The sequence below is a fragment of the Balearica regulorum genome, chromosome 1 (genome assembly GCF_011004875.1).
Source record: "Balearica regulorum gibbericeps isolate bBalReg1 chromosome 1, bBalReg1.pri, whole genome shotgun sequence".
Lineage (NCBI taxonomy): Eukaryota > Metazoa > Chordata > Aves > Gruiformes > Gruidae > Balearica > Balearica regulorum.
In genome coordinates, this window is record NC_046184.1 from 132,305,015 (window position 1) to 132,317,141 (window position 12,127).

General features: G+C 41.0%; 1 protein-coding gene across 1 annotated transcript; it reads left to right on the plus strand.

Annotated features, from left to right (window-relative positions):
* The first annotated feature begins 113 nt into the window (after positions 1–113).
* EIF1AX (eukaryotic translation initiation factor 1A X-linked) lies at positions 114–11,178 on the plus strand. The gene is made up of 7 exons (XM_075775380.1): positions 114–381; positions 1,401–1,484; positions 3,278–3,381; positions 5,058–5,108; positions 6,052–6,133; positions 6,241–6,332; positions 8,488–11,178. The coding sequence occupies exons 1-7, from the start codon at positions 366–368 to the stop codon at positions 8,491–8,493; spliced, it is 435 nt and encodes a 144-aa protein (XP_075631495.1). The 5' UTR covers positions 114–365; the 3' UTR covers positions 8,494–11,178.
* Positions 11,179–12,127: the final 949 nt, after the last annotated feature.

Here is a 12,127-nt window from a genome sequence, read left to right on the forward strand (position 1 = left end):
AGTCTTGGCCAATCGCGCGGCGCCCGCCGATCACGACGCCCATTGGGGTGTGTGCCCTCGACAATCGCTGCGCTGCCGGGAGCGCGTAGGCTGGCTAGGTGCATGCGCGCCCCCTCTGCGGGGCGCGTGCGCAGAGGCGGTGCTGCCGGGAGGCGTCGAGCCCTCCCGCGCTCCAGGGGGCGCTGCGGGTCGAATCGGCGCTAAGGGCCGGAACGCACGAGTCAGCCGCAGCCCCGGTCCCGCCGCGCGAGGAGCCGCCGCCGATCCCGCCCGGAGCCGCCGCCCGCCTCCGCCTCGCGGCAGCCGCGTGAAGCCCCAACCGCCGCCCCTGCCCGCAGCCCCTCCGCGGCGGAGCGCCCGGCGCCATGCCCAAGAATAAAGGTGAGGCGCCCTCTCCTCCGCCGGGCCTTCCGCGGCGGCCCGTCCCTTCGCCGTAGCGACGAGGCCGGGCCCGGCCGCGCTGGGGAGGCCGGGGGACAGTCGTGTGTCCCCCCCCCACCCGCCGCCTCTCACGTGGGAGCCGCCGCGGCCTGGTGCCCGCGGGCGGGGCGGGGAGGGGGCGGAGGAGCCCTCCCGCCCACTTCGCCGTGCCGGCGTGTCCCCTGGGCCGGTTCCCCCTTCTCGGGCGCGGGTCCCGGCCTGGCCCCGGTCGTACGCGGCCCAGCGGCGTGTCGGAGGCCTCTGGGCCCTGGCCGGCCGGGAGAGGGAGGCCCTGGCGGGGCTTGGCTGTCAGGGGCGGCCCTGCCCGCCGTCCCTCGGGGGGGCGGCCGCTGAGGAAGCGGCCCGGTGTGCGTGCTCCTCTGTGCGCTCGCTGCTTCTGCCTTTTTCCCCCGCCCCGCTGCTTAAAGGAAAAGAAGAAAAAGTGAGAGGAAGGGAAGAGCAGCTTTTTAACGGGTGGGGGGAAGTATGAGCTGCTCTTCTGCGCCTTCATGAAAAGCGTCTAATCCTGTTGCCACGTGTGTGCCTTTCAAAAAAGGGCATCTTCACTTGGAGCATAAGTGGGATTTCAGCACTACCGTAACCACGCGAGTTATTCTTCTGCTCATTGGTGGTTGCGTGCATCGGGTTATCCCACCATTATTTGTGAGGTATTTTGTAGCAGCAGTCACAAAAACTGAAAATGGCGATCTTGTGCAAATCCCTGTTGAAGGCTACTGTCACTTCAGAGCAACCAGGACATCGTAAATAGTGGAAGCTCTTTCTTCTAATTACTGTGTTACTAGTCAGTTAAAAACTTAGAGCTAAAAATGTTAAAAGCAAGCAAAAAATCCAGATCTGGATAGGGTACTCAAAACAGCTATGGAGAGAACAAGCACAGAAATCCCCATAAGTCTGATTAGTTCACTCACTGCATTCACGGATAGTAACATATGCTTTTTTCCCCCCACCTTTTAATTTAGGTAAAGGAGGTAAAAATAGGCGACGAGGTAAGAATGAAAATGAATCAGAAAAAAGAGAACTGGTGTTCAAGGAAGACGGGCAAGGTGAGTTTTCAACTATAGTATAGCAACGCCATTGTTGTCAATCACATATTGTAAGTGATGTACATTGGAAGTTGATACACAGAGAAAACCTCTGGATGTCTGAGAAATACAAAGTTATTGTGGAATAGAGAGAGGTATTCTTAGTGGGGTTTTATTTGAATTCTGAATGACGCATTGAGTGTAGGAAGAAGACACTAGGAAAAGGGAAATTTGAAGTAGCTTCACCACTTAAGAACAAAGCTTGCCTCTCCTCGACCTTATTGTGATGCCATGTGTAATACAGTATGTATGTAAACATTCCCTGGAAATCCCTTGAGTAGCTCTGCGTGAGGGTCCGTAAGCAGCTGGCTTAGCTGATGTAGTTCAGCATTGCCAGTAGTTGTTGGTTGTTTCTTGGATGCACAGTCCCACTTTCTGTTTTATACCAACTGTAACAGTTCTTGGATCCGTCGATGAGCTCTCTGAAGTCACTGACCTGGGAGAACAGTACATCTCACTGTTCTGTGATTCTTCCACTGTCCCCTCTTGGTTTGGTTGAATTTGGCTCCTGGGTTGGAGTGTTTAACAATTATTAAAACAGGAGCAATAGGTAAGGTTCTTACTTGGATGTTGTGAGGTAAAGTAAGCCACAGGTGTGTTCAGCTGGAGGGTGATGACTAGGATTTCCCTCTCCTCTGCCTTTTGGTGACAGTGAGCTCACCTCCCTTTTGGTTTACCTTGGGTTGTGTGTCACACTTTTGTGGTTGCTCACATATAGGTGAGTACTTGCCTAGTGACCAATCAATCAGTTGGTTTGTTAGAAATACAGGAAAAATACGGACTTAAATCACTGTAAAAGAAGTGACCACTGAACTCATTTTTTATGCTCTTTCTGATACTCTGTGACAGTTGTAAGCAAAAAATGAGTTGATTTTGATGCACTTGTAAAACTTAAAATCCTTTTTAGGTCCCAAGCAAAATTTGTTTAATGAAACATTATTCTCAGTTATTAATAGTCTCATGTGGTTTGTTGGACTAGCTAGCTTGTGCTAAGGAAAAATTTTAGATTATTGAAATACAGCTTTGGCTAACCAAGAAAATTTTTTTTCTGACGAGTATAGGCAGTCAGATAATGTTATAATTTTTACAAGCTTTATTCTTTTTAGTTAAATGGCAAGACATTATGCTGCAAACTTTAATAGTGTATATGAAGTACTTCAGTAGCGATTTCTGGAACTCTGTGAGGGAAGGAGATTAAATACAAGGTGAGAGATTGAGGGTGGCTGTTGGAGAGAAGCTTCGTAGTTTTCAGCTGAAGCCTGGTACTTGTCTTTCACACAGTTTGAGAACACCAAAACGTGTCCTTTCAAGAACAGAATTTTTTTTTTTCCACAGAGCCTTTGTAGAAGGGATGCAGAGTATCACTGGGGTATACAGGATGTGCCGCTTTCTCCTCTTCCCTCAATGATAGCACAAGATTTGGTCAGTTAGGACAGGCACTGTGATGCTGTCATAAACTTCCAAATTCTGAGTGAGACCCGAGAGCTGTAAAAGTTATCTGTAGGAAGCATTTCAGAGGGAACAATAGCATGGATACAATCAACAATGAGCAGTGTTTGAAAATGTTAACATCGACAATGATACGAAAAGCCTTGATACCTTCAGCAGGCTGTGTGGCTGATCAAAGCTCCTCTCAACTGCTCAGGTTTGATAAAATGTTACAGCAAGTTTTGGTTACAGTGGCAAAAGTTATTGGTTGTTTCACGGAGCTGTGTTTGTTTGGAAGTTTTGCTGTATGTTGCCGTCTCTTTCAGAATATGCCCAGGTGATCAAGATGTTAGGCAATGGAAGACTGGAGGCATTATGTTTTGATGGTGTGAAGAGGTTATGTCATATTAGAGGGAAACTAAGAAAAAAGGTAATTCTGAAGTATTGCAATAGAAAACAGCAGCATTATGCATGACATGTAATTGTAAAAATTTATGTATGTAGCTCATTATGAAACTTAGTATTTCTGCTGGACTTAATATCTTAAATTTCTTTTTTGATAAAACTAGTTTGTTGTTCTGTTTGTATTGCTAGCACAAAAATAGGCAGTCTTTCACTTTTGAGTGAAGCTTGTAGTTGAAGTATGAGCCTTCGGATGTATATATTTCAGGGGAGATTTTTTGGTTGCTTATGAAATATGAATTTTTTGTATTCTAGAAACTTACATACATATGAAATATTATAAAGCTCCCTTATTGTAGACAGGGAACTTGAGTATTTGGAGAATCAGCATGTTATATCTGAGACTAGATCTGTGCTTAGCTTAGCAGGAGAAATTCTGTTAACGTGAAGATTGACACCCAGCATAAGAAAATAAAGGTGTAAAAGGGTTGTCCAAAGCCACCTCTTTTGTATGCATTTCCTGAAACCGCTAAGAATCAGGATTTGATACTCCACTTACTTTGATCTGTAAAGGAACTGGATAATCATCGTCATCTTCTCACTGGGTGACTTATCTGAGAATAGTTCAGTAAGAGTGGTTTGGGAAGGTTTCTTTATAGCTTCTCACAGGCACCTCAGATGCCATCATTTCATTGTCCACTTCATCAGTTCCCAAAATATTTTTGTTTGAAGGTGATCTGCAAATGTTTGTACCTTCAGGGAAGTCAGGTGTACACATTCGCAGTGTTAACTTTGCCATCTTGGCATGGTGTCCCCTCTTGCCCTTGTCAGATGTTGCAGCTTTCTGTCCTCTGCTGGCATATGCTACGGAAGGGGTCCTCTCAGATAGATAGTCCCTTCTCAGTAAAAACAGATGTTCGCTGTGTTCATTCTGGATTGTTCCATCTGTCTGTTTTTGGAGACCAGTGAACATGCATATCTTGGTATCATTGTGAGCCCAGCTAGCTGCCTGCACTACACTGCAATAAACTGTTGAAGGTAATGGAGAATGTTCATAGATAAATGTTAGGTGCTGCAGAATTCATTTCTTGCTACAGAAACCATCACTTAGCTATTCCTCATGTCTAAAAGAAAGGAAATATCAACTGAAATATATTCCATCTCCAAAAAAAAATCAAGCTGATGTGGGATAGTTCTGTCTTGTGTGTTTAAATTAGCATGTCCTGTTTTGGAGGCTTCTGGCCTTGGTTTGACTGATTAGCATAGTCAGTTACTAGAAACAACTCCACTCATTTTCTTGCGCTCTTCACTGTGCTCGAGCGTCCATCACCCCTTCATCAGGTTTTTCCTTCATTTTTGCCCTTGTGGAGCTCAGTTCACGGAGTGGTATGGTAGCTAGATGCATTATTTCTGTTTTCTCACAAGTTATGACTTAATAACCACCTTGTTGGCTAGAAGCTCGTCAAAGAAGTCTGATTTACCTTAGTAATAGCTCCATAACATGTGAAATAATATATCTATGAGTATTTGTGATCTTGGTTTTGCTGTTAAATTATGAAATTGGATATTTCCAGTTTACTGGTTAGGAAGTGAAAATGGTGGCTGTGTTTCATGTCTCTCAGTAAACCTAAATGTGCTGGTTGACTCTTGCGTTACACAACAAAAGTTGAATTCCTGCAATACAATATATGTTGTCTCTTTCAGGTTTGGATAAATACATCTGATATTATATTGGTTGGCTTAAGAGACTACCAGGTAAAAATTCAGTATAATTTACCAATGAAGAATATCTTACAAACAGCTTGTTTAATGTTAAATTGCAGCAGCTATCATGAGGAATTCCCATCTAACTTTCTTTGAATGTGTATTTAGTTATGCTAAATCGTGACTTTTAGTTTCCTTGTATTGCAGAAAGATTGTCATGAGCAGATGACAAATCCTGCTTCAACTTGTTCTTCTAAATTGCACCCTGAGACTTTATGAGTGAAGGTGCTTATTGACGTCACACTTCCCCCCCCCCCCCCCCCCCCCCCCCGGCGTAGCTGTTTGATGCTTGGATCCTGTGATATAAGTGAGATTGAGCCAAGCACCAAACTTTTATTGTGATAATCAGAATTTTGGAGCCTTTTACCTTAAGAGTCCAATTGATCAGTGATTAGTTTCTACTTAAATTTCCAAAAATGGAGTAGCGTAATTTTACCTAATATAAAGGATAATGGAAAACAGTTGTCAAATTTTCATTAGGTCAGTTGCTTTTTCAGGAATGTTAGTGTTGTGTCATGAGTTGTTTGAAGATAGATTCTGCTTCTGAAACGTACATAAGAGCTGGAAAACATTTACGATAGTCATTCACTGTGTATGTTAAACTACTTAAAACTAGGAAGTTTTGACACTTTCTGGCTTACCACCAAACACCTCACCTCACTATGTGTGTTCTCTGAGGAAAGGTTAATTTCAAAGGCATGAAACTGAACTTCTCAAATAATTTAATTTTGCTCATATTGTAAGTAATCACCCAGAAGAAATGAAGGTATTCTACAAATGAGGTTTTTTTACTTCAGATGTAAAGGCACTGGAGGGGAAGGAGGAACAAGGTGTTCTTCTATAAATAATATAGATGTTACTAGTCTGCTGAGGTTAATAGGGAGGTTTTTTTCCTTTATAGGTGACTAATAAATTCTAATAAATTCTTATTTAGGATAACAAGGCTGATGTTATTCTAAAGTACAATGCAGATGAAGCCAGAAGTCTGAAAGCATATGGGGAGCTTCCAGAACATGGTAAGAATCTTTTCACTTCAAATTGGAAGTTCATTTTGGACAAGAATATTCAATCCATCTTGACTTGGTATGAGTGCACTCCTTAACTCGTCCGAATTCCTTTTTAGCTAAAATCAATGAAACAGACACGTTTGGTCCTGGAGATGATGATGAAATCCAGTTTGATGATATTGGAGATGATGATGAAGATATTGATGATGTAAGTAGTAAATGTATATTTTGTATCATATGCTTGAAACTGTCATCTTTGGCAATAAGCTGTTTTTCATTGTTTTAGAGCAAGTAAAATAATACATCGATGTTCAGAATAGCTCACCTTCTCAGGGACTGCTTCAGAAAGTGGTGTGGACATATGCATGCCAGCTTGCTGTTCTCTCCCCTGTCCTACAATCATCCTCTAGTTGACCTCTAAGCAAATAGTATGCTTAGTGTCATACCATTTAAACATACATGGAGAGCAGTCTTCTCATTACCCTTTAGAGGCCTAAAAGAAAATCAGTCATTTGACCCCAAAGACCTGGAGTTACGTAGCAGCATCTATTCAAATGATTTTTTGTGTGTGTACATATATATATGTATGTATATGTGTGTGTGTGCGTGAGGAGTTGCAGTTACGCAAGTCAACAACTGCACGCGTGGACGTAGGTGGGTATGTTCATACAGAAGGAACTGAATGTAGCCCTCAGTACCGCTCTCTGAAGTGTAAGCTCCTTACAAAAAGCTCATGACGGAAAGCAAAGTAGGTGATAAGGCAGGTTTAGCAGACTAGTAGGATTTCCTTACATCCCCTGCCCAGTAGGCTAGAAAGACCTCTTGGAGCAGGCACAAAGATTGGTGGGTCAGCTCCTGTGCCAGGTGAGGCAGCTGTGGCCACTTCAGTCTCCCTGAGGCAGCAAGAGCCATAAACTGCTGATGCACACTACGTTGGGCACCAGCTGCTGGAAGGGGTCACAGGTTACATAGGTGTCTTGGGGAATTGCATCAACATGTGCGGGTTTCGCCTTTCTGATTCCTCTGTACTTTTAACCACCTCACTATCTAATAATGACTGCAGAAATAATTGGGGGATTTGTGGTTTTAAAAAAAGCAAAAGACTTTAAGTCTCCATTTTTGTTTACATAAAAATCATAAAAAGCTGCATCTTAGTAGTTACTAAAGTTAACCGTAATCCTGAGTTTACAGATGGTCACAATCAGTTGTGTTACTGCTCATTGCTAAGCTGTAGTAAGTGACCATGCACACTCTTAAATTGTAGTAGTAAAATTGTTATAATTCAAATTACATAGAAAAATGCAGAAGTAGAATCTGCTGTGAAATGTTTGCTAAGATAATGCACTTTATTTTGCAGTTGAGAGGTAAATGTGTGCAGGGTCAACTGGCTGAGAGGTTAAGTAGTAATTTACTGAGCCAGTGAGCTAACTTAATTGGATAGACTGTTCTAAGTATATTATTATGTTTTAATTCTTCATCTTTTTAGTCCTCTCTCTCTTGAGTTGATAATATGACTAATTCTCTATAAATGCTTATGTTATTTTTACTTCCTTGATAGATGATGGATTAGATCAAATATTTTAAAAATATCAAAAGCTCGATGAATTTTTCTTCAGACTTTTGAAAATTGCACTTTGGACCTGTCAGTGGTTGAGCTTCCTGAAGCTAGAAACAGTTTCCAGTAGTGCAGGCTTTTAATAATGAAGCTATTGTAAGACATCAAAGTGTTAAGTAGCTGTAGGAATACTGAAAGAGTAAAATTTGCAAACTAATGGCTCTTTGTGGGGGATAATGTGTTTAAGTAAGCAGCTACAATTGTTTTTAAGCTTCTGTCGGCTGTGCAACATAACATTGCTTTAAGAAAGGAAAAGACATAAAGAGATAAAATGGGAATAATCTCTCTGAGGATGGTCGTAGTCTGCCTAGAATGAAGTGCAGCTTCCGAGGTCGTAGTTAACATGAAAGACTTGGTGAATCTTTTCTTTGTTGTTTATGTCAGAAGAATGGTTAGAAAACTGTTAATTTTACACCAAATTAATTTGGATAGTCACTACTTAGGGAAGTTACCCTTAAACTCGGTTTTGATTTTGAGAGTCACGGGCTAATTTATGTCTGTACCATTTATGCATAACTATATTGGCAGAAGTGCTCACCTGCGTAACTATTGTACTGTAACAGTGGTGGTGGGGACATGAGAGTAATTGCTCAGATATGAAGAAAATGCGATACGAGCTGAGGGAAGAACAGTACTGTACGGAGTTCAGGAAGCCTCCTGTTGAATGGTGCAAATAGCTTAAAGACTGAGTTGCTTGATGAAAAATGCATGTGAATTAAATACATGGGGTGGTGTTTTTGCTTTTCAGATCTAATTTGGAACAGAGGTTTACATTCCGACTTTTTGCCTCCAAGGATTGTTCTACATTGATATTTCGATTATTTTTTGGGTGAAGTCCCTTTCTTTTAAGAAGACTGAAAAATCTCGGTAAAGAGTGTAGTTTGTTACATCAAAAGGATTTATTTTCAATGTTTGTTTTAAAGTATTTATATTTCTTTAGAAATGGATAATGCTGGATTATCACAAAGGTTCAATGAAACGCCACAAATATTTTGTCTCTTCACCAGTTAGAGCTTTTACCTCTGGATGTGAGTGAGATACAGTGACATGGGCTGTAAAAGACTGCATTTTTCCCTCTTCTGCTTTCATCACTACAATTCCAGTTAAACTTGTATTTTGAAATAAAAATTGTTTACCCTGTAATTATCATGGATTTTGATTAAATACAAATACCCAGTTCAGACTAGTATCAAATCATACTATGCAGTGTCTGTCCTTATACCCCTTGCCTTGATGTTAACTTTAAAAAGATTTTGATAATATAAAAGGAAGGCAGAAATCTGCATTTAAATTCATAATGCATGATGAATCTGCTTTTCATGTCTAGTAGCATGCTGCTATTTTTATACTGATTTTGATAATTAAAAACACTCATTATTTCAAAGATGTAAATTTGCCACAGTGTAGGGGTAGGGGAGAAGTAAAGATAAAAAAGTAAGCAGCATCTCAAATTTGCAGTTGTTGAAAACTGTCTTGTATGCATAGCTCTTCTGTGTTGTAAGTACAGTAGTCAAGCTGTAGTTGCAGAAGAGGAACACTGGGTGGCACCCAACTTAACAAGGATACGTCAATACACAACATTAACAGTTGGGTTTGTACTGAAAAATACGTAAAATAGTTTTTCCCCAAAGTGAATGCTTAACATTCTTGATATGTTAAACGTGTAGAATATTTTTACATTATAGAAGAGGTTATGTTAAGAGTAGAGTTTTATTTTAATCTTAAATTCCATACATTGTAAGGTACAACATTAAAGCTTATGTGAACTTTGAATAACAATATAAACGAGAAAATAAATTTGTGTCAAACGTAGGAAAAGAATCTTTTCATCCAGAATAAATGGCTCAAACTAATGGAAAGATTCTTCTCCACCTTCAGACTGGAGGAGTCAGTTGAGAAGCTGAATAAAGACTAACATCATCATGCAAATATTATTTTGTGGTAGCCTTAGTTTGTCTTCAATTATGTATTTAACAACTCTGAAAGCAGGTTAATGGAAAAATTCCTTTTGTGCCATAAAAATCTGATTCTTGACACTTGTATTCGTTATACAGTCTTTTTGGTATGATGTAAAGTGACTACCCCAATAGATAAAAACAAAATGGCTTTAAATACGGAGTGGCCTCATTGCTTTACATGATTTTTAAGGAGTGCTAGATTTGAACTTCCAGAGCTTTTTCAAAAATGTCTTTTCTGTTACTTTTTTTTCCTTTCATTATAGTGTCTGTTTTCCTTATATGGATCTGGTCTCTTATTCTAAGGACAACGTTTTGTTAGTATTAAGTAATTTTGCCAAATGTTTCATGGGTTTTAAATATTTGTTGTAAAAGCTTGCTAAATATTGGGATAAGATACTACCAATACAACATTCTTACTCCACTGATCTTAAAGTATATGAATTTACTGTCTTTGTATGGCTATAAGGTTCAATTGTGAGGCAACATAAATGCCGTAATGTTTCAGGATGAGGTTTATAAACCATTCCCTAGCTCACTGGATTCCTCAACATATTAAGCAGACCGTAAGCAGCTCTGAAAATGGTTAAAAGCTCTCAAAACGGATCTTGAGGTCCAAATGCAGAAGGGGTCTGTTCTTTCAGTTGTGCTAGCAGAAAGGCTAATGGTTAAATTGCAATGAATGTTTATCGAAGATACAGATATTATGGAAATTCTACTTGCCAAAATCAATCTTGTACATGTGGGAAGAATGTGAAGTGCATGGTCAGTGGTAAGGAGAAGTACAAATGAATGTCGTAAGGAACTTCACCCTACCAGAGTTCTCCCGTACAACGGAGACGTCAACTGTGGGACAAGGATGAAACTCTGTTCCTGGCAGAATTGGTTACGGTTTGCCCTGCGGTTGCTTCCAATCTTCATTGTCCCCAGACATGTGTCTAGCTCAGCCTAAACTCTGCAGAGTCTTTAAGAAAATTTCCTATTTAACTATTAATTTCTTATTAATGCTCCAGCTCAACACCATCTGGTTTCTACTTACATGCGGGGAGTGTTGCCTTTCTTGAATACACTTCCTGATGTATGTTCTCTGTCCATTGCTAAAGCTTCCATAACCCAATCTAGGCAGCCGTATGTTGTCCCTTCTTGCTTCTCTTTTCTTTGGAGGGGGAAACAGCTGCAGGAGGAGCTCTCTGTTCAGTGTCTCCATGCAAAGAACAGTGGTAGAACAGCAGCTGCCAGATAGAGGATTGCAAGACTGCTGACCGCAAAGCCATGAAAGGTGCTCCATCTGTAAGAGTAGTTTCTAGATAATTTTTTTAAGAATTCTTGTTTAACTTTGGGAACTGTTGCTGGCTTTTTACCTATAGTGTAAAATTGAAAGTAGGGAGTCAAAAATTAATTTCCGACAGCTAAAGTGTAAACGTTGTGTTCTCTAAGATGTTTCCCACTTTGAGGTCTTCTCTGATTAAAACTTTGAAACATGATTTTTGTTCATCGTTTCAAATTTTCTTTGTCTCTTCACCTTATCATAGGGGCAGCTGTGCATTTGGTTGGACAGCCCTCATGCTTTTCTGCCCTAATCCTTAGTAGATATAGTCCAGACACATTAATTGAAAAGAAGTATTATGGTTTTAAAAACCCCTAAAACCTCTCCTCTCCTTACGCAAGAGGCGGAGGAGCTGGTAACCCGTGATCATTGAGCTCTGTGCCATTTACTTGTTACTACTGATGCGTTATATCATATGACTGCGCTCTATGTGCCAATATGCATACCTGTGGTACTATGCGCTAGTGCCGTACATGTATATGATATGTACCGTACATATATATGGTACCATATATGTATACACACATACTTAAATTAGTGTACAGTATACAACCTGGTAGAGGTTAGGCTGGCACAATGATTGCAAGTAATGTCCGTGAATGAAAATGAGGTGATGACTGAGGGTGACGGTTTGCCCGGTGTGGTACCTGGCTGTACCCCAGACCAGGTTCTTCAGGCTGAATGGATAGGACTGGTGGCATGTCTGGGTTGTGAGCTGGTGCTGGGGCCGCTGCTCCCTGCGGTCATGAGGTAAGTCCTGTTCTCAGGTGAGTTGGGGGTTGGCTGTTCCTGCTGCTGAGCAAGCTCGTCTAAGCCATAATTATTTGCTGTTACTGAACATGAATATCGTGGGCCTTGAATGCCTGTCTCGCAGGGTTATTATTTTTGTTACAAGAGCAAGCATGAGTCAGAGTTCCTATTGATTAATTCAGGTTGCTTGTGCTATATCTTGCCAATGAAATTTAATGCAAAAGATCAACTTTGTGATTATAAAATACAATCTTGGCCAAATAGAGGTGAGCTGAGAAGAGTGAGTACCTTCATGTAGTAATCATAGAATGGTTTGGGTTGGAAGGGACCTTAAAGATCATCTAGTTCCAACCCCC

What these genes read in the sequence shown, in the direction of transcription:
- EIF1AX (XM_075775380.1), top strand. An exon ending in GAGGGAAACTAAGAAAAAAG is followed by an intron (nt 3,382 to 5,057) that starts GTAATTCTGAAG and finishes TGTCTCTTTCAG; the next exon opens with GTTTGGATAAATACATCTGA. An exon ending in TGGGGAGCTTCCAGAACATG is followed by an intron (nt 6,134 to 6,240) that starts GTAAGAATCTTT and finishes ATTCCTTTTTAG; the next exon opens with CTAAAATCAATGAAACAGAC.